The 21,888-nt window shown below is 42.7% G+C and overlaps 2 protein-coding genes across 3 annotated transcripts; both read left to right on the top strand.

Annotated features, from left to right (window-relative positions):
* Window positions 1-898: 898 nt before the first annotated feature.
* Window positions 899-14,668, top strand: LOC147196539 (phospholipid phosphatase 2-like). 2 transcript variants are annotated; one of them, XM_086127988.1, is made up of 8 exons: window positions 899-1,037; window positions 1,419-1,495; window positions 1,567-1,649; window positions 10,142-10,293; window positions 10,489-10,751; window positions 11,088-11,145; window positions 11,211-11,387; window positions 12,081-14,668. In XM_086127988.1, the coding sequence occupies exons 3-8, from the start codon at window positions 1,589-1,591 to the stop codon at window positions 12,216-12,218; spliced, it is 849 nt and encodes a 282-aa protein (XP_085984114.1). In that variant the 5' UTR covers window positions 899-1,037; window positions 1,419-1,495; window positions 1,567-1,588; the 3' UTR covers window positions 12,219-14,668. The 2 variants fall into 2 exon arrangements, with proteins under 2 accessions (XP_085984114.1, XP_085984115.1); XM_086127989.1 differs by having other exon boundaries at window positions 928-1,037; window positions 1,355-1,495.
* Window positions 14,669-15,228: 560 nt separating this feature from the next.
* srsf5a (serine and arginine rich splicing factor 5a) lies at window positions 15,229-21,792 on the top strand. Its single transcript, XM_086127482.1, has 8 exons — window positions 15,229-15,324; window positions 16,976-17,104; window positions 17,203-17,273; window positions 17,358-17,486; window positions 18,253-18,322; window positions 20,575-20,648; window positions 20,737-20,841; window positions 20,994-21,792. The coding sequence occupies exons 2-8, from the start codon at window positions 16,979-16,981 to the stop codon at window positions 21,334-21,336; spliced, it is 918 nt and encodes a 305-aa protein (XP_085983608.1). The 5' UTR covers window positions 15,229-15,324; window positions 16,976-16,978; the 3' UTR covers window positions 21,337-21,792.
* Window positions 21,793-21,888: the final 96 nt, after the last annotated feature.

Below are 21,888 nucleotides of genomic sequence, written 5' to 3'. Positions count from 1 at the left end.
GATGAATGGATATTTATTTACCAACACTGATCGATTACTTTAGGGCAGGGGTGTCCAAAGTCGGTCCTCAAGGGCCGCTGTCCTGCCTGTTTTCCAGCTCTCCCAGGAGCAACACACCTGATTCAAATCATCAGAATCATTCTAATGCTGCTTCACAGCTGGCTGATAAGATGATCATCGGAATCAGGTGTGTTGCAGCCGAGAGAGCTGGAAAACAGGCAGGACGTTGGCCCTCCAGGCCCGGAGCTGGACATGCCTGCTTTAGGGCTTTTGGATCGCTTGAGTTACTGTTGGCGTGTGGTGGATTAGTCTCAGTGTCGCTAGAGGGAGTCAAAGACTAACTTGGCAGCGCAAATTCAATGTCGCGCTGGGGCCCCTGTAAATCATAGGCTCTGTCGAGTAAGTTTCTAGTTATGTCTTGAAGAAATGGGCCACCTAATTTGGGAAAAGAAGCTCCATTTGTTAGAGATCTCTATTATGGGTCACATATGCCGGCAATTGTTGAGTTTTACATTTACTTTTGGCGCAGTGGCTGAATTATCTTTAGGCAAATAAATTGAGTTACTATTTTAATTGGGAAGTCTGGCCGTTCGGGAGCACTAACACATATATATATATATATATATATATATATATATATATATATATATAATTTAAATTGAGTACCATGTTGAATTTAATGCAAAAACATCCAATATAAATTATAAGTATTGAAACTTGTCAACATTTCTTATAGGTTTAGTTTTACCCACAATCACCACGGTAATTTGTCAAGCCCAAATTTTACATTTACACCCGATAATTGTAAGACACATCTGGATTATTTTTTTTTGCTTTAAGACAAAAAAAAAACGGAAGTAAAATCGGAAGCAGGTGAGCGGCCATGATGTCACACACCTGCGCCGACGACGGTAACGTCACTTATTTGGTCGAAAAAAACAAAAACAAAATGGACGACCCTCGAGAACTTTTGTAAACTATTTTTTTAAGTTAGTGTGTACTTTTATATACAGCGTAGCGCCTCATCAAGGTTGGAGGTAAGAACATGTAATTAACTCCAATCATTTTCTTCTTTTCTTGCTGATACTTTATTACCGTCTTTATTACCGATTTGCTTTACTGTTTGTTGGATATGTTAAATTGCTCCATGTACAGCACTTTGTATGCAGCGATGGCTGTTTGAAAGTGCTCTATAAATACAGTTGAGTTGAGTTGATACGGTCGGTAAGGTTCAGGTGAATAAATTTTGGCTGTTAGGATTGAAAAATGACGAGGGCGTCGTGAGAGGCGGTATCAACCCGGTGTTTCCTCCAGTTGTTGTTGTTGTTGTTGTTGGTGGTGGTTGCGGTGGAAGCGAGGCCAGTCAAACCCTCTCCTGAATCCCAACTCCTTCTGACGCCCCCGCCCCCGGTACGCAGGGCGGTCGTCAAGTTTCCCACATCGTCGCTGCCCACCCACCTATTGGAAGTTTCTTCAGCCCGCCACAACACGACAGGTACGCCGAGCGGGGCGGAAGACCGGTGGGAGAGGCGGCGCCGCTTAACATCAAGTTTGTGGTTGTTTTAGGACGACCATTCGGTGGGCAAACATGACGCAGCAAGGCAAGAAGGTGATTCTGGTGGTTGTGGATGTCCTCTGCGTGTTCATCGGTGAGTTTTGTTTGGTTACGTACGCTATTTACCTTTTTATTCTTCAAACGTAGTGAATATAAATAAGCGGTGCAAAATGACATGTGACATTGCTCAATACAAGCACATGGTTTATCCATTTATCATCCTATCGCTGACCTCACAACATGTTACACCATGCAAACGAGACTAGGAAACACGCAGTGTTTAATACATAGTTGGTGGCTTAGTGCAACGTTTCCCAACTTTTAATGAACCAAAGCACATGTTTTACATTGGAAAAATCTCTCAAAGGTTCTCAATTTTTTTTAAATGCAAATAACGATTGGGTGGGGAAAATGGAAGAACATTACTTGGTGTCTCTGTCACTACGTCGCTTGCAAAGATCAATAAAGGTGCAACATTTATCAGATTTGAATAATAATTTTGGGTCATTTACTAGGGCTGACCCGTTGATCTCACAAGACACATAAAAGAGGTTTTGGAATCACTGGGTTAGCTTTACAGCACTGAAAGTTGTCTATCTTGTTCAAACAGGCCACAGTCGGTGTGTGTTTCCCAACACAGACTTTAAAGAATGCTGCAGGGTCTCGTGTTGCGTGCACACGTTCACACAAAGTGCTGTCGAATTATTTAGGACTGTTGACGTCTCATCTGGTTGTTAGATTTGTAATATGGATTTTAAAGTACTTACACTTGAGGCTGACTTCACTTTTGTTGGCGTTTGATTCCATTTGCACGCAACATAACAGTTAAATGCTGCGTCGCCATGTTTGCTTTGAACTCTGAGCTTCACTAATTGACCGGAGTCTGCAAACCTCAAGTCAAAGTGTTTAATTCATTTGCAACGTTAATTGAAGTAGTCTTTCATATTAATTCATTCAAAATCAAACGTGGCCCTTAAACATAAAAGTTAGCCTACAAAAGCAGTCGGTCTAAAGTCTCAACATTCCTCACTCACTGCGAGACGATTAATCGACAACTCCACACAACTGACAGAATTAATAATGATTATTATGCCCGTCCCTTTCGATTACTGATGATTACCATAAGAGAATTGATGTCGATATATCTTTGTCCTTGTGATGTTTGCACTTTTTCCAATTCTTCACATCCGTAAGTTACACAAACACTTAACCAAGTGTGCGTCCGCACATGCGTGTATGGCATACAAAATGGCCTGTCGCGACTTGCTCGGATCTCCGCGATGGCACTCAACCTTGTCAGAATTGAGGTCCTCCCGGTGTTGTTGGTGTCGCATCTTTGTCAAAGCAGGTTCGAGGTGAGAAGACAACACAAGCTGAAAACTGTAACAGCAGCTGAATTTTTAGACATACTGTACCGGTAATTGATCTATTGGCTCAAATTTTTTTTCACACGGCATTTGTTTGGGTGAAAGGGCGCGCTTGTTATAGTTCACAAGCTTACCTTCTTGGCGTATTTCAGACACAAACAACTGGGTGAAGTTCTTCACCATAATTTTGCCATGAATTTTGTTCGTGTGCAAAGAGTCTCTCCAGTTCACTAGCTCATGATGCCATCCGCTGGGAATCTTCATGACCTTTAAGCCTATTCGTGGCTCCATTAAGGATTACTGATTGGAAGCAAGAGTAAAAATAGACGGTTGTTGCAAGTCTATCAGCATGTTAGGTTCGCCGATGGTGCAAAGCTCAGGTTTCAAGAGATTTAAAATGGAACAGCTGATTTCACCCTCGGGCTAGTCACAGATAACAGTAGGACGATGAGAAAGTGAAAAGGACTGTCCAGATCACTCTGCCTTTATTTTAATGTCATTCTCTTTGCCTGATATTGTGATAAGGTGGTAAAAAAAAAAAAAGCGGAACCAACTTTTCTCCATTTTCAAAGTGGCAGTATCGCCCGATTAAATTAGTCAGCCGATTAATCGGGCGACACTGCCACTTTGAATCGGACTCAATGCATGGATTCCAATTGTATGTTTTGCTTTTTCTTTGTATAAACAAATGAAGCTGCGTCGTGCCTTGTACTTGTCCACAGCTATTTAGAAAGACACTGAGTTGTTCTTTGCCCTCTGGGCCACCTGGTGACTGACACGCAGGAATGACAATAACCGTACTCTATGCCCCCCCCCCCCACCCTACAAACCACTCCCCCACCCCCGTTAACCACTAGATGTATTTGCATGCTGTCAACACTCCAGTCGTCTTTTTTTTTTTTTTAATTGACAGCCATTCCCATCTTTACCCCTGTCAGGTTGAAACATCCACTTGACTAAATACCAGGAGAAGATCAGCGAATAGATTTAATGTGCTTTTAGAATTGTGATGTCATGACATCACATTTGTGTGAAGCTGCGAATGTCGAGTGTGTGTGGATTATTTGGAATCCTTCCACACTGCTACAAAAAAAACAAAAAATGTTTTCTTGTTTTGCAGCAGGGGTATATATTCACCAATACCAACCTCCTTTTGATGAATGTTTACCGGTCCCCCAAGTATTCATCCTACCACGAATCGGTCCCTGGCAAAAAAGTTAGGGACCAGTGGTTTAAACTTTAAACAATCATTAAAAAAAACACCCAGACAAAATGTGGATGCATGCATGAATGCGCGTGTGCGTGTGCGTGTGCGTGTGTGTGTGTGTGTGAGACAGACACAGCTGGAATGTGCTGAATGCCCACATTGGAGCTAAACTCTCAATCCGTGTGTTTTATTCTGCCCCCTTCAAATGTCCATCCTGTCACTTTGTGTTACCTCTCGATCGTTGAGCGTTGCCCTCCTGTAGAGATAGTTACAAGCCCCTTGCACAATGCCGCTTTTTTTTGGAGGGGGGGGATTAGTGGCACCACTGCTCAATGTGAATAAGTTGAAGCAGTTATGGATAAACCAATACTTACTCACCGATACAGTATCACTTCGGTTGTCCTGTCACTATTTCAGTTTACAAGTTGAGATGTTCTCAAGAAGCAGTCGTGTGCTGTTTTATCGGAGTGCAGTTGATGTCATGGTCAATAAAAGTTTTTGTATTTTTTGAACCATATTGGGTTGAAACTAACCACATTCTAATTACAGTTGCAAGATGTTTTGCATTTATATAACAGTCTGTAGAAACAGATAAGATGTGTAACGAACTGTTCAGCATTTTATTGTCGAATGTTACCGAGCTAAGTACTATAACGTACGAGCTCATAAACCCGACACTTGTTCGCGAAGTGACATCACAACCACAGTAGCAATGTCACCGGCTTAAATAACACATTTGAGTTAGCCTGGTTTGTTAAAAATATATATATCTGTAGGACCGGCATCTGTGTCAGGCTCACAGCACCAAAGTGTGCAGTCATTTGCATCTAAAAAACTGCATTTGAAAAGTAATCCGACAGCTCTCGCCAGCGCTGCTAGCCGTTCACGCGGCTGCTGCTGAGCACTGGCAGCAGGCGCCGTAGAATACAGTCAGTGTCAGCGTAATCAAGTCGGTTTTTCAGCGCCCTTAATCGGTGATTGAGCGTTATTTCAGGATTCCGTTGTGTCGTCAAAGTCGGGAGCAACTAGCGACAACTTGTGAGAGGATTGCCTCAGTTTGGGGAAAAAAATGCGTATTATGATATGGAAAGGATCTGCATCACGGGATGATAATATTTAGCCGTGCCACACACATTCTTAGTATCTGCCAAATATGTGTCAGAGTAAAAGTGGGAACTATTGACTCTTGTTGCCTGACGTTCCCGTGTGAAAATGAAAGTGAGAAGCTGAAGAGAAAGTGTGTGCGTATGCGTGTGTGTGTTTTGTTGAGTTCCCATCATTCCTTTCAGTTAAGTCATGTTTCATGTGTCCAATGTTTGTCTATGTAGAAGGTTATTTAAAAAAAATCCCATGGTAAGTGTTAGAGTTTATATCTTTGCGGCGTGCCTGTCACTCTCATTTCAGTATTATTGAAAGGTCATTTGATTTTTTTTTCTGATGCTTTAACTCAAGTTGACATGCTTCTTCTTTCACAGCAGGTTCAGACAGGTTGTCCTGTGTTAGTTGGAGCCTATCTCCCACATTGACCTTGAATGACAGAAAGATCAATGCATAAAAAGAAAGAAAGAAAGAAATAGTCAATGAATTTAAAGGTAAGAAATTACTTTACATACTTTTTCACCTGTTCCAAATTAAATTTAGTGACGACCTGACCAAACTGTTAGACTCATGTTTTCTTTGCTGGCATCAACCATTAATATTAAAATGTTGTGGTTGTTGTACTGCTGAAGGATGTAGTAGTCATTTATCATTAGGGCCCAAAAAAAGAAACGGTTTTTTTTTCCCCCAGTAGGAATTCAGTGAGAGGGGTAACATGTTGCCGATCTTGTAACACTCCAGTGTGACGTGGACTCGGCAGACGTCGCGAATCGCCGCGAGGCAACAAAATGCAGCCAAATATCAGTTTTGTGTGGAGTCTGCCCGTCCACTCCTCAAACATAACGTTCACCTCCAAACGCTTACCTGATCCCATCCCTGCCACACTCGCGGATCCTCGGGACGCCGATCGTCGAGGCCCTGAAAAACAGGAACACTTTCTACTTCCTGCTGGTGCAGAGGGTCAAGAGGAAGTTGTACTCGTGTCTGATCCCAAATTCCATCTTGTTTATTTTTCCAGTGTGGAATCGTGGGAGTTTGGGAAAGCTTGAAACTATCCTTTCCCTTGTTTCGTTTGCAATCTCTCCTTGGGGAAAGTGTCATCTTAAGCGCCTCTCAATTTTTTTTGTGTGGAAAGGTTGACATAAACAAAAAAACACAACCTTAATGTAAAAACATCCGGGTTGCTTTGAATCTGTTACGTCATTGTAATTAATGTCGCGTGGGTCTCAATCAAGCGCATAGCCAGAAAATTATCAGTCAGGTGGCCAAGGCAACCCAACATCTCAGTGGCAAGCATACGTGCGTCATTCTTTATCTTCCTTTATTGCCCTTTTTACTTTGGTTTGTTCCTGCTTATACTATGACGGTGTGTGCAAGATAAGTATATGTGTGCGTTTTATTTCATGAAGCCATGACTGTGGATTGTATGATAAACTATGACTTCTTGGCCCCGTTGCTTGCTCTCAGTCATGAATTACATTTTATGTTGACACGAAGAATTTAATGTTCATTACTCAAGACCTTTAGAGTTGTCATTCAGATCAATTATATATTTATTATTTAAATATGGAGTTATTGTAAATATATATATACTGTATATATATATATATATATTTTTTTTTTTTTAAACATAGCAGTCATGAAATTTTGGTACTTTTAATTATTTCCCACCAGCGCCACAATGCCAGAGGTTTTTGGGACGTCTGATAAAAAAGAGGAGGCCACTTCCTCACTGATTGTGCCAGCGAAGGAACTGGGTGGTGGTTGACCAAGCTGGTGGTGTGTTTGTTTTGAAGGCAGAACCGTTGCACAACTGCGGCCGATCGTATGGCCACACTGGCAGCAGACTTTTGTCACACAAGCACTCTCTTATCAAAACGTTGTGCTTGCGCCCTGCAGAGTAAACAGTAGCCGGGGCGCCCTTCAAAGAGGGGCGCAGCGCACGCTCGACTTGCCGAAATAATGGACGTGAGTCTTCTGAGCCAAGGGTGGGGAGTTTGCTTTCATCTAAACTTTAAGGTCAAGCGTGAAGTAAACTCGGCGAAACATTTTTTTGCAGTAGCACTTAGGGCTCAAACGATTTCAAGCATACTTTCGGTGGATTTTTTTAATGCAGCCCTCCCAGGTTCATAGTTAGACCCATAGCACCCGCAGCGGCTCCTCTCTCTCCTGAGGAAAGAAATATCATCTGTGCTGTATGTTGCTCATGTTGCACGTTTGACAATAAAGTTGACATGAACATGAATAGCAATGCGCTGAACAACGAAAATGCTTTTGTTCAGTAGCCTCCAGCGAGTGACGTCACTTACAGAATGTAATCCCGTCATGCGCAGTTAACAGCAAGGCACGGACTCGAATTGCAAACAATAACGCTAGCCTAATAATTGCTAATAATATAGCTTAGCGTTCTTCCAATGCCGATGTGTTTCGTCCCCACTCCATGTTCAGGCACAGCATTTTCTGCATCCTGAGCATCTGGCTCGTCGTACATATACTGTATGTTCCAACATACATCTTGCCAACAACCCCCTCTTCCTCCAACCCTTCAAACTCCTGGACCCCCCCCCCCCCCCCCAGATAAGTTTGAAAAGTCGCTTTCCAAATTGATTTCCGACTGGCTTTGTACACTTTCCATAGTGAGCCCCGCTATTGTTGTCTTGATGTGACGTCACACTTGCGGGTTTGTCGCTTGTCAGGATCTCACTTTGGGAAAATGATTACTTTGTCAAATTTATGAAATAGATATTATTTTTTCATGCTTGTTTATTTAATTACCAGTGACATAAAACTATTTTGTTTGGAATTTTCTAAAGTGACTTCACTCTTGACCTTGAACTTGAATGAGGAATTTGGAATTTTATGTTATGTTTTTCCCCACTAAAAAGAGAAACCATTTTGAGGGTGTTTTGCTTGTATTTTCCATCCCCCCGGTACTTTTTCGGGGGGGGGGGGGGTAACTAACTAAGCTATTTGCAAAGATGTGGTGAATAGGAAAGTAGTATGTTAAAGTCACACCTTGACTGATTTGAAGTGGTATTGAAGTGTTTTCCAATTCTAGTTTTTGTGGTACATTTACAGTAAAAAATATTGATCTGGCAAGACAGAAACACAATCTACTGTTGGCATTAGAATTCTATTCTTTGCATCGTGTGTATTTGGTTGCGTTTTCATTCAGTTACAGTGAGCCGGTCCCACACTCTGGAGGAAGGAAGCAACGTGTTAACAGAGGGCTTTTTCTCTCTTTCTCTGCATACTTCATAAACCTTAGCCTAAGAAAACCATCCATTCTTCCCGGGTATTAGCTTTGGCAGTCGAACCACAAGTTCAGGAAAACAGGAAAAGTCATTTGAATTGTGGACTATTGTTCTGCTCAGATTTAAGAGACAGCAATATATCCTCCTCTCTTTAATTCTGCTTGCACTTGGAGTCTTTTTTTAGGTATGAAGGGTCTAGTTATTTGACTTTTTTTTTTCCAACCTGTTGACGGAGCTCGCCAAGGGCCACAGCCTAAAGGTTGGCCTCGGCCATGTCTCCATGGTGACGCAGAGGACAACATTTCTTTGGAGCGGCTGAGTCAAATGTTTTCACTATGTGGTTTTAGCTGTTTCCTGATCAGCCGCTCATTGTCGTACAGCCGCCCCTCGGGACGGACCCGAACCTCTCTCAACATGCTGCCGGTTCGAATGATACCACTGAACGTCCCTGTCATGACCTGTGCGCACTTAGAAATGTCATAGCTGACCATGGAAAAACACATGAGGTATATTATGTTGGCTTCAAAGTTGCAGTACACCCATTTTAGCAACCTTTTGCTTGTACACTATGAAAGGCTAATCTGATCGGGTCTTGTCTGGTACTTGTGTTGGGTATTGCGTATCTCAGCTGCGTCAAACTCATTTTTGTCGCGGGCCACTTTGGAGTTGCGTCTGACGTCTCGTTTAATCATCACATTGCAAGATAACTTGTACACGAAAAATTGACAGATGACTAGTTTTGAAGTAAATCAACGATATGTTTGTTGTTTGATCAATTATTGTTAAAGCCAGTGTAAACAGGCTAAAGAAATTATGGCGATGTTATTTATCACCGATGACAATTTAACATTTCAGTACAGATTTTAGCAAGGATCATCAAAGTTGACACACATGATTTGCTTTCGCGGGCCACATCAAATGACGTGGCGGGCCGGATCTGGGCCCCAGGCCTTCAGTTTGACACCTGTGGCGGATCTGGATCAAATTCACAAAAAAAATTGTGTCACACTACTCCGTGCCATTACTTAGATGTGGATCCAGCAGGTGTAATGTTTACTTTCAGCCACCAACTTGTCAGGTTCGCCGATCGCTAGTCCAAGGAGACGCTCTCGGTACACCAGAACGCCCAGCATGGCACCAGTAGATCAACCAAATTCCCAAACAACTATACTGTGCCTTCCGTTGGCACAAAAATCTGGACACACCAGACTATTTTTGGTTGTGTTGTTGATGACTTGTCTTGCTCCGTATTGACCTCGTCTCATTGTGGTCTTTAGCTACCGGTACTTTGTTGTGACCTTTTCTCGCCCTCTATTAATTTAGTCTTGTCTTGGGCTTTGGCTGGTTTTGTTACCTTTTTCTCCCCCAACTTGTATCGTCTTAGTCTTGGTCTCATCTGGTTTTAGGATAGTTTTTTTTGGTTTGTTTGTTTCATTTTGTGATCCTGTCTTAACTAGGACTAGATCATGGTTGAGCCTCACCATCTTGTGGTCTACTTTTAGCTTGTCCTTTCCTCTTATTACTCTGCTCTTTATATACTGTTCTTGGCACCACAAGCACTTTTTGTCTTATTTCTCACAACCACCGCTCTGTTTTTAAACATTTGAGTTTCCTCCCTGGCTTAATGCAACTTGATCCTCATGTGATTTTCTTCTTCCAGCGGCCCTGCCCTCAGCCATCCTGACACTGATGTTCAGACCGTACCAGAGGGGCATCTACTGCGACGACGAGAGCATCAACTACCCTTACAGGAGAGACACCATCTCCCATGGAGCCATGGCCGCCGTCACCATCACCAGCTCCATAGTCATTGTGAGTAGAGGCCAATCTCCACCGGTCCGGTCCTACACGTCCTTTTAGATGACCCGTAAAAGCTTTCAACGGAGCGCGGTGGTTGATCATTTGTTGTATGTGTTTTTGTTCTTCTGCTTGTATCTTATACATTAAAAAAAAAAATTTTACGGCCCGCGATGATTACAAGTTTAACAGCGTGGTTCCGCTGCTCAGATCACGACCGGCGAGGCCTACCTGGTACACACCAAGCGTCTGCACTCCAACTCCCAGTTCAACCAGTACCTGTCAGCGCTCTACAAAATCGTGGGCACCTTCCTGTTCGGGGCGGCCGTCAGCCAGTCGCTCACTGACCTGGCCAAGTTCACCATCGGACGGCCCAGACCCAACTTCTTGGCCGTGTGCGCCCCTGCCAGCTGCAGCGGGTACCAGCTGCACATCAACTGCACCGGCAACCCGCGCAACGTCACAGAGTCCAGGTGGGTCGAGGGAAATGATGGACGCATCATACTCTATGCCTGTGTGCAAATTTTTTTTACATATATGCGTGTATATCCACACACAAAAATCATTGCTCCAACTTTATACTTTCTACTAAAATCAATGATTGCATATGAAATCAAATCCGGATAAAATATATATTTTTACTGTGTGTTTCAAAGAAAAATGCCGACAATAACTTAACAAATAAAACTGAAGAATTCCAAACAACGTGTACATTTTATTTAAAAAAAAAGAAAACAATGAAACTTGGATTGATTTGTGAAAGAAAGAATTGCACATTGATAGTAAAAGTGCTCTTTCCTCTTGGTCAGGTTGTCCTTCTACTCGGGGCACTCGTCGTTCGGCATGTACTGCATGCTCTTCCTCTCTGTGAGTTTACAACACACATACACGCACATAGACACACACACTGACCGTATGACGGTGCTGCATAGCTATATGTGCAGGCCCGCATGCAAGGCAAGTGGACGCGTCTGGTGCGTCCCACCATCCAGTTTTTCCTGGTGGCCTTCTCCCTGTACGTGGGCTACACGCGCGTCTCCGACTACAAGCACCACTGGAGCGACGTGCTGGTGGGACTCCTGCAGGGGGCTCTCATCGCAGTTCTCACTGTGAGTACAACTGTACATCAAACTGTTTGGCTCGAAGACAAAAAACTAAAAATGTCATTCTACTGTCACTGAAATGTTTGTCAACTTTTAATAGAAATGCAAATTTACTTCATAGGAGTAAGTCAATAGATTTACAAAGTACATTGTACATCAGGAGTCCCCAACCTGGTGGCCACGGGCATTAGGTAGCCCCAAGTGCCACGAGGACCTCTACATTTATAATACTGTATCTTGAAATGAATAGCTTGTGGAAATAAAACAAACAAAATAATTAATGGTGAAATAGACAGACAGAAATAGGGAAAAAAAATCATGAAATACAAAATCGATCATGAAAATAATGTATACATATAGTTCATAGACATACAGTGAAGAAATTAAATCAGGACTACATCATGCATCCTAAGAAATATAGTAAAAGCAATAAATATATATTTTTGAAATACAGTATAAACATTGAACCGGAGTACTTTATTTCACATTTTGCACAGGATAATGAATATATGCCTGTGAGTATTGTCGTATGTTCTGTCAGCACGTGTTGCCACCACAAAAATGAGTTGCTATAAGTACCGCTCCATCGAGGCTACATTCACTCGCCCATCCATGACGTTTTTCATTTTGTGTGAGCATTAATTGAGCAGACTCTTGTAAGATGGTGTCAATGTGGTTTGATGTTTATTCCTCGTTCAGGTAAAATACGTCTCAGACTTTTTCAAGCAGCGCTGCAAACCAGCGTGCACGCGGACGGACGCGATCGACGGCGAGCATCTGGAAAGCAAACCCGTCCCGCCGCGTACCAACCACTACAACTACTCCCCGCCCGTATGACATGCCAACACACACCCACTTACGCCATTTCATGTCCGTAACCACTTGCCAGAACTCTTCAAATCCCCCTCCACCAACACATTTGCATAGCTAGAAATAGAAAGTGAAATGTGTTGTCTCAATATGTGCAATGACGCGATGCTTTTGTTACGGTTTGCTTGGAGTATCGATGCTGTGACTAGATGGAGAAACGTGTGAACAATTCAATCAATTTTCTTTTGATTTCGGATAAGACTGCTTCACCACTAAAATGTTCTCTTTTACGAGCAGACCACTTACTGCTTGAGCTCAAACATTTTTATATTCAGTATTGTTATTTTTGTGCATCACTACTGTGTCTTATCGAATAAATTGTGCTGTTATTTTTAACAATGTTGTTGTGCTCGTGTTCCATGAAGAACACATGCTTTAGAGAAAATATCAAATAGTCATTTTTACCGGAATCAAGTCTGAATATAGAAAGGGGGGAAAAAAAATTATTTCAAGAGAAAATATTTTATAACCCAAAAATATTTTGGCTGATTGTTGGCTTTTTTTTTTTAAATAAATGTTAAAGTTGTCATCTTCTGAGAGTGACATCTGTATATTAAGAGAGAGGTTTTCACTTTACCCGAATGAACGTAACTTATTCATTCACTATTATCATTGACAGAATTAACTTGCAAATTCCGAGAACAAAAGGACACACTTTAGAACACAGGTGTCAAACTCAAAGCCCGCGCCCCAGATCTGGCCCATTTCATTTTTTTTGTGGCACGCAAAAGAAAATCATATGCATCAACTTTCATGATTCTTGATACAATCTGTACCAATTTTCAATTTGTCATCTGTAATGACAATTTTTTTTTTGGTTACCAAACCCATTTTTATAGTAACTTTATAGTAACTCAAACTTTTATCCTAGGGTTCTGATTTCAAAACGAGTTCTATATCACTTTGTTGTAATGATATACTGTAATAAGGGTGCTTCAATTTTCAGATGGTTTCAGGGTCATCACGGCCATCCGAGAGGAACTGGAACTTGCAAAGTTGTGAATTATAATTTGAAAGAAAAATGTAAATTACAGGATATTGCACAAGAAAGAAGAACAAATGTAAACAGTGTGTTATTTCAGATACAGTACGTTGCAATTTGTAGTAGGTGATTGTGATTTTATGTTTCCAAGCATAAATAGGACAAGAAACAAAGTTGGAATCTTATGAAAATAACGCCTGAATATTAGGGGAAAGATGTTGTCTTTTTAGGGTAACATTTATGAGAATAAATATGTATTTTTAAAGGAAAAAAATGATATACATTTCATTTTTAAGAGTTTTTTGGGGGATTTTTTTCATGCTAATGTTGAAACTGCATAATGTTACAGCGGATTACAATACGAGTCAACATCCTCTAAATTGGAGCTGTTCATCTCTCCACAAAAGACGATTCGATGCAGTTTTCGATATGAGGGCGGGAAACGATGCAAGCACTGTTTGATTTGAAAGTGGAACAATTCTGTTTGATTCGACTCGCATCTTTTAAGTCAAAATTTGTTGGATACAAATCGTATTTTCAATGGCTCGCAGTTAGCGGGCAACTCGTTACTGTAGTTTCGAAGTCACTTCTTGTCTGCTGCAGATACTGTTGGTGCCTCTGTGCGATGATAAATTATTCTGTTTAATTTCTATGCTACAAACGCATTATTAATCAGACGTCAATTCTTTCTTGAAAAACGTTTGTGTTAAGTTCACCTCACTCTAGAGAACTGGGACGTTCCAAAGAAAGCACATGACATACATTGTCCTGGCTGCTTTTGTCTCTTTTCCACAGGGCCAAACTTTACGTCAGCAGAGTAACAAACAAAACAGGAAAAAAAGACTTAACGCTTCAGAGACACTTTGGATGGCGCCTAAAAAGCTTCCCTCAGGGCCTCGCAAACGGGAATGCTTTTGTGTCCACGAATCCAGTTCCTTCCTGCCTTTGGAACACGTGGAACCTTTTGTGATTGTTTCTTTCCTTCTTACGCGTTTGTTTTTTAATGTTGTTTTTTCCATAACAGCGATTCTTGAGCTTTTGTTGCGGTCTGGACTCTGGAGTGACGCTGTCCTCGTGTGCGGACCTGCTGCTGCTCGTGCTTGTTATTCCTGAATTTCTTAACCGTGACTCACAGCGTTCGAACATCATTTTTTTCTTTCTCTGTCGTCATTACAAGAGACACTGTTACAAAGTGTCCCATTTGTCTTAATTCCACTTGGTTAAACTGATGTTATATGGGATTCAGCACACACCTGCCAGGCTGCCACCAAGTGCCTCAGATTAAATAAAAAGAAGAAAGTTCAGCTGTTCTAGTATGCTTTTCCTGGCTGACATATTTGTCTCTTTTACACATTTGATATATTTGGATATATACGTGCTGCTTTTAAAACAAATGTAAGATGTCGAGATCAATAAATTGAGATTTTAGCAAGCATTATGGGAGTTGACACACATGATTTACTAATTTTCTTTTGCGGACCACATAAAATGATGTGGCGGACCGGATCTGGCCCCCAGGCCTTAAGTTTGACACCTGATTTCAAGGGTTCCACGAAAAGGGACGATTCCAAGTGTGGTACAACTAAGTCCCACTGGTGGTTCGTGAGCTCCCTCTACTGGTCGCGTTATTATAAATCTCAGCGAGTTCGAGGCAGCACACGCCCTCTTGCAATACGATTGGGTGGTGGATCCAGGAGAGTCATACAATATCCTACTCTGCGCAGAAGAAATGAGATGCAAAATGACATGATTTGAGTAATGCTTCACATTTGTTCAGATTTAAAGAAAAAATATATAAATTGATTATGTTTAGGATTGGTGGTATGTATTCATTAAAAAAACGTCACCCAAATAAGAAATGCTCTTCCCCTGCAGTTGGACGCGTCAGGGATGGAGCAGCCAATCATTTTCCAGTTGAGCGGCCCCGCAGCCAATCATTTTGCAGTAGGGTGCGTGTGCCTATATCTCTAGTGGGATTCATACTAACGCCCAGTTGTCCGTTCGCCATTTTGAGGCAGTCAAGCGAAGCTGAGGCAGAAGCCGTAACGGCCTTAGAACGACTTAAATTCAACCTTCCCAGGACAAGCTGAGGTAAGACTACGACGCAAAATACGTTTGACGTACACTTTAATTCTAAAGTTATCCAATGCTTCGACCGAAATTGGACGCAAATTGTGTATTTCCCTGCGCTAAACGCTCGTTAGCTCGCTGCGGCTAACGGGCATCGTGGCAAGCTAGCAATGAGCAACCTACGGTTCCACTAAACGATGCGAAACATCGGGCCTATTCTCTATGCTTTTTAGTCTAACAACCCTTCAGTTTTAAAACGTGAAATGTGAGTTTGTATTGCATGTTTAACTGCTATTTAAGCCGTCGTCGTTGGGGCAAAGTCATCGCGACATCGTCGTAGTTAAGGACTGGGCAGGCCTCGGATTCTTTCTGTTGTGTTGGACTTTCGTTCCTTTTAAATCGAAACCAACTTGAGGAGTACTAAATAACAAGGGGCGAAGAACGGCTAAATGCGTATAGTATCGGTCCTATTTGATGATGCTATTTATGGACGCTGCTCGCTTTCAGTATATTTATACAACAATGACGCATCGTGGTTGTTTACAGAGGGCGTTATGTATAAATTACAATAGCAGTGTAAGCACAGCAGACTGTTGTCAAACTGGTTGAAACAGGATTTTGGCGGCCCTGAACTATTTCCGATCTCGTTTCATGGTAGTGATTTTAAGGCTGTCTGAGTTTGGTCCCTAACATGTCAGAAAGTACGATTATTTTTCGGACTACAGCCGCAATATTTTAAGTTTGTCTGGTTCTGCAATTCATGCTGCGTTGCGATTTCTGTATATAGTAAAATTAGAGCTCGAACTGGCATTCAAGATAGCAGTTCCCTAATCGTGTTGACCCGCATTTGGCTATTTGCAAATACGTTTGATGCATTACTACCGATGGCCACAAGGCGGGGGTAGGAGCCAAGGCGGGGGCGAACAGTAAACCAAACATGGCACCCTTTATTTTCATATTTACATTGCAAAAACAACTACCCTGTGCTGTTACCTGTGTCAATCATCCAGATAACAAGACCCTGCTGCTCAAAACAAGGCGCATGCTGCTGACATTTTCATCTGTTGCCACGATTGGCCTTTCTAGAGCAGATCACATTAAAACAGTCCCAGATTGATATTGTGGAGAACAAGAAAAAATGGGAGCTAGTGTAGCATGCTGCTTTCTTATGCCACAGCAAGGTAATACAGTAAAAATGCATACAAGCTTACCAGATTTTTAGCCTTTTATTTTTTTATCTCTACGGTTCTTGGTCTCAGTTTATTGGTCTCTCAATTTGTCTGCTACTCAGGGAAGCCCTTTCTCTGACTGGTTTACAAGTTTCAGTCACAAAAAAAATCTGCACACAGTCCTGTATGAGCATAAAAGATTCTGACGGGGTCTCTTGCTCGTAAACCTTGACTAGAATAGTGCAGGTGGAAAACATAGTGGTGAGAGGAGCAGTTTGGGCAATAGAACAGGTCTTCAGTCAAATTTTTTGTAAATGAATGTATTATTGTAGATTTTTAGAGCGTTTGGAATGCTTATTCCATGTTCTTACATAAAGCTGGCAGTCATTTGTCACATTTCTACTTGGACATAAAAGTTTGTCCACCAACAACTTTGTATTCGTAACTATGTGTCTGGTGTGGGGGTTTTTTCAATTTTTGGCCTTGTTATATGGTTTGAACAGATCATGAGCGGCAGTCGAGTCTTCATCGGCCGCCTGAGCCCACACGCAAGAGAGAGGGACGTGGAGAAGTTTTTCAAGGGGTTCGGACGGATCCGCGAAATCAACTTGAAGAATGGATTCGGTTTTGTGGTCAGCCTGACCGGCCTTTCTATGGATCGTGTCTCATTGAGTTTCATCCTTTAAAAAAAAAAGAGAGAGAGAGAAAAAAAATCTTTTTTCCCCCCTAGGAGTTTGATGATCACAGGGATGCGGATGACGCCGTGTACGAATTAAATGGCAAAGAACTGTGTAGTGAAAGGTGAGGTCTTTGCTGTTTTGGACCAATGCGGTTGTTTTATTTGCTGCTCACGTGGACTTTCCCCGCCCTTTCTCGTTGTTGCAGGGTCACCATAGAGCACGCTCGCTCCAGGAGAGGAAGGGGCGTTGTCGGCAGTAGTGGAGGCGGCGGCGGCGGCAGCTCCCGAATGGGAGGCTTTAGTGGTTATCGGCAATCACGCAGTAGTGGCTCCAGGTACGTCACCTTTTTTTGGGCATAACGTAATCTGCGGACGACAGAGTGTACCTGATTTCAAGCTGTCATACCTAAATTTAGCCATAAAAAATTGCGCCTGGCCATTACCTGTGAGGTCAGGTGGCAAGATGGTTGCCCCTGAGATGAACAAATGTGAAATATTTTTCAAAATTGCTCAGTCCTAATTGTAATATTATATTTTGCTTCCCCCCCGATAAAAATGAATCGGAGGAGGAGAGGACCCTGAGAAAAAAATCACATTTAACATCGTAATATCTGAAGGGGGGTGTGACTTAATTAGATGAGTTTTCAAAACCACTCCTCCCGATGAATAAATACACTTGTCTACTTTGCATTAACCGCACAATGGTCATGTGGGAGGCCTTAAATTCATAAGCTTCTCTTTCATTTTTAATCTATACACATTTTTTGTTGGCATTCTTAAATATCCCCTTGTATGATGGCTGAAATAGCATTTCTTCAGTATGGCAAAATCAAATTTTCTCCAATTCATCAATAACGTAATCAGTGGAGTTGTTTCTAGAAAATAATTTTTAATTCCTGCAGACTAAATTTGTCTTTGCTGGAATACCACATTTCCTATATCGTTAAAAGCCCTGAAAACAACTCATCTTGACCAATAAAACGTCATTGTGGTCAGTGTTGCTTGCGCCCTCAAACCAAATGCCGGCTTGACTGCTCGTCTTGCTACCAAGTGTCATTTCTGCGTTGCTGATTTTGGTCGCGTGTGTGCGTGCCTTGGCAGGTATGGACCACCGGTGCGCACGGACCACCGGTTGATAGTGGAAAACCTGTCGTCACGCATCAGCTGGCAGGTAAGACCAGTCTTGGCCTTTGTGTCCATTCCAAACAGTCCATTGTTAAGTACTCTTAGCTATTATACGATGAGATTATTTTTCCAAATTGATGCAGCATTTTAGCAATGGGGCCAAGTCAATATGCGTCCCCTTAGCCAATTGGCCAAATATGCACTTTTTCTTTTCTTCCAGAGAGAGCGAGTGTAAAAGCAGCAGCTCACTGCTGGTTTTTATTTTTATTTTTTGGCTAATGTAATAAACAGCCTTATATGGTTGCCTGTTTAAAAAAAAAAAAGGCCAACACACACCCTCCTCGGAGGGCTCACAAGTGTGTCGCGCCTTCTCTCCTGGTTGTGTTCTGAATGGTGTCCATTTGGTGCCTCTCCTTACACGCAGTTGCCGCCGGTCTAAAGTCTTGGCTGGGCCCCGGTAGCGGGCGAAAGTGGTCTAGCGCAGGATACGGTAGCCTTAGGAGGTCCGTAAGCCGGTCTGGAGGTTCTGTGGGCTGGCATCCCCGACTGCTGTAACGCCCTCTCAAATCTGCGGGAGGGCCACAAGCCGCCCTCTTTGGGGTGTTTTTCTGTTGCTGTGACGGGGTGTTGAGTGCCCCCTCCTCCCACTGCTACTACTCGCTCTCTGGTGGTTCCGTACTTGTGGAGGCCTGGAGGTCGAGGTCGTTTCTCGAGGGCTTAACACTGCATTGGTTCCCATTTGCTATTTGGACACGTGGCGCTATGCTAATGTCTTCCTGGTAATGGACACGGTAAGTAGCATTACAACTCATGTGATTTGTGTTTTTGTAGCAGTGACGCAAGGCGTTATCGGGGGTGGGCAAACTTTTTTTTTTTTAAAGTTTATTGAAAAAAATCAATAGTGCAGTGAACCCCGCATTAATTTTAAGGAACACATTAAAATAAAACGAATGAGATGTTCAATACATTTAAAATAGTATTTTATTGCCATCGGATTATTTGACAATTTTCATGACCAAAATGAATAAACAACTTAACAAACCGATTTTGTTGAAAAGCGGCTAAATTGATGCAGCTTATATTACGTCATTCAAGGTCAGGGGTTGTCAACCTTTTTGAAAGTTCTTGGGAACTGATTAATGCAAAGGCCACCCACGTTCGTGTATATTTCTGAAATATCAAATTCGCTGAAATTACCTTGAACGGGAATAATATTTACATAGGTGGAGAGATTATTCGATTAATTAACAGCAATGATTTCATACGGTGACCGATAAATGTCAATATGTAACACTTTCAAAAATGCTTGACCAATATTTTCAAATAATCATTTCGCTGGTGATCTATTTTTAAGAACGGGCCCCGCGCCCACTCCTGAGTTCCTTGGGTGGGTCGACCTGTTTCCCACGGGGACTGTGTTGGTGACCCCTGATCTCGGTGATGTAAATGCTGAGTGAGCCAGATTCAAGTATGAATTCTTTGCCCACCCCTGCACTATAGAAAAGCTTTTCCACAATACATGATTGGCCAAAACAGAATTGTCTTACCGTGGCGTCACTCAGTCTTCAGTGGCTAAAGCTAATGGGTAGTGAGGCCCGTAAACCATTTATTTATTAATTATTATTAAAGCTTCAAATTTTTTTTTGTTCAATTCCAACCACTTGTATTGCACCCAAAAAGTTTCAGCCTGTTTCCACTGCGAGGTACTGGCTCGAGAAACTGCGGAATCCACGCCACATGAGAGAACCAGACTTTCTTGAGTTATCTGGAATGTGGCTGCCGGTCACGGTAAGGCGACAAGTTTCTATCCAAAGGGGAGACGAAATCTACAACTGAGAATGCCGAGTACAGAACTACTGGCCCGGTTGATGGGGTTAGCATAAGTTCTATTTTTTATTTTTTTCCCCCGCCCTCCTCAAAAGTCACGGCAATTTGGACAAATCCGCTCAGCCATTGAGCGGCCAGCTTTTTTTTGTCGGCCATTTTGTCCCCTACCAGTAACACGCGCCCCCAGTGTGCTGAGAAGGTATTGCGCAGTGGAAATGTTTTTTTTTTTTTTTCGGGCGGCGTTGCTATTTCAAAAGTAGAACTTCTTTTTTTTTTTTTTTTTTTTAGTCCACAACACAGATATCTAGAGTGACAGTCTGCACACTAGACTAGCCAGTGAGAGAGCGTGTGTATGTGTGTGTTGCTTTTGTTGCTGTGTGCTCATGTCTCTTCCCTCCAGGTGTGAACAAAGCTCAGGTTCCTGAGGGGCCCCCTTGCGCTGCTTTTGTTCTAACTCGTGCTCTCATGCAGGACCTCAAAGACCTGATGAGAAAAGCTGGAGAGGTGACCTTTGTTGACGCACACAGGCCCAACAAAAACGAAGGGTGAGTTGTCATGCGCCAGCTTACCTCCCCCCTCCTTTCGTGTGTGTGTCAAGCTGACTCATCGCTCTTCGGGGTTCTTCTTCCGCAGGGTTGTTGAGTTTGCATCCCGCAGTGACATGAAGAACGCCATCTCCAAGCTGGATGGCACCGAACTTAACGGGCGCAAGATTAAGATCTTTGAGGACAGTCGCGGGTGAGTTTAAGAGCGGAAGCCAAGTCACAAATCACAAAATAGATTTTTACTTTGACATCAGATTTATTATATGACTGTTTGCTGAAGATACAGGGTGCGGTGGGGACTTTGGTACTTTTCTGAATCCTTTGATTTCCTTTTTTCGTCTCCAGCCACAGCAGGAGCCGTTCTCGCTCCCGCAGCCGCAGCTACTCACGCAGTCGCTCCCGCTCCCGCAGTCGCAACCGTTCCAGGAGCCGCAGCCGCTCCCGCACACCCAGTCGCACCCCAGAAAAGAAGGCGGCAAGCGGCGGCAGTGGCACCAAAGCCGGTGACCGCTCCCCCTCCCGCTCCAAATCCCGCTCCAAGTCTCGCTCAAAGTCTCGCTCCAAGTCCCGGTCCCGATCCCCGCGCTCCCGTTCCCGTTCGCCAGCCCCGGCTCAGAACAACCAGTCGCGCTCCCGCTCCAGGTCCCGCTCACGATCCCGCTCTGCCTCCGCTGAGAGCAAACACTGAGAATGAAAAGTTGTGTACATGATTGTCTTTTTGTTAAATTCCATGAATGGTGGCTTCTTAATCTTTTTTGTTTTTTTATTTTGTTTTTTTTTGTCGTTCTTAGTTTGAAGGTGCTTCCACAAGAAAGCCCAATTTTTTTTTCTCCCTTTCTAATATGTGGTCGCGCCCCTTCGTATGGTTTAAGTCCTATTTTGTAATGTTTGTGTCAGAGCATGAGCGAGCGTACTTAATTTTGGTGCAGGCGCCATCCTTTTGAGATGACACTTGTTGCATTCACTGCCCTCACCTATGAACAAGATGCATTTCGATGGACTGTTTGACGTATCGTCAGGACGGAATTGTTCATTCAAAATAAAGCTCGCTCATTTCTGATGGCAAAACGAGTGACTTTCACTGTTTTATGTATTGTGGATCGAGTCACATTTGTTGTCTGACAATAAACTTTTCACAAACTGAGTCGTGATTGATTTGCCTACCCTTTTAGAAATTTCAAACGCTGTCCCGGCAGATGTGTCAGACTTGACTGTGTTCAGGTTCAGCTGATTTGAAAAG

The sequence above is a fragment of the Hippocampus guttulatus genome, chromosome 13 (genome assembly GCF_054856545.1).
Source record: "Hippocampus guttulatus isolate MCC_2025c chromosome 13, RoL_Hgut_1.0, whole genome shotgun sequence".
NCBI lineage: Eukaryota > Metazoa > Chordata > Actinopteri > Syngnathiformes > Syngnathidae > Hippocampus > Hippocampus guttulatus.
This window is presented reverse-complemented; position numbering and strand designations above follow the sequence as displayed.

What these genes read in the sequence shown, in the direction of transcription:
- srsf5a (XM_086127482.1), top strand. Translation starts at nt 16,979, where the DNA reads ATGAGCGGCAGTCGAGTCTTCATCGGCCGCCTGAGCCCACACGCAAGA. An exon ending in AAAGAACTGTGTAGTGAAAG is followed by an intron (nt 17,274 to 17,357) that starts GTGAGGTCTTTG and finishes TCGTTGTTGCAG; the next exon opens with GGTCACCATAGAGCACGCTC. An exon ending in TCACGCAGTAGTGGCTCCAG is followed by an intron (nt 17,487 to 18,252) that starts GTACGTCACCTT and finishes GTGCCTTGGCAG; the next exon opens with GTATGGACCACCGGTGCGCA.
- LOC147196539 (XM_086127988.1), top strand. Translation starts at nt 1,589, where the DNA reads ATGACGCAGCAAGGCAAGAAGGTGATTCTGGTGGTTGTGGATGTCCTC. An exon ending in TCACCAGCTCCATAGTCATT is followed by an intron (nt 10,294 to 10,488) that starts GTGAGTAGAGGC and finishes TCCGCTGCTCAG; the next exon opens with ATCACGACCGGCGAGGCCTA. An exon ending in CGCAACGTCACAGAGTCCAG is followed by an intron (nt 10,752 to 11,087) that starts GTGGGTCGAGGG and finishes CCTCTTGGTCAG; the next exon opens with GTTGTCCTTCTACTCGGGGC.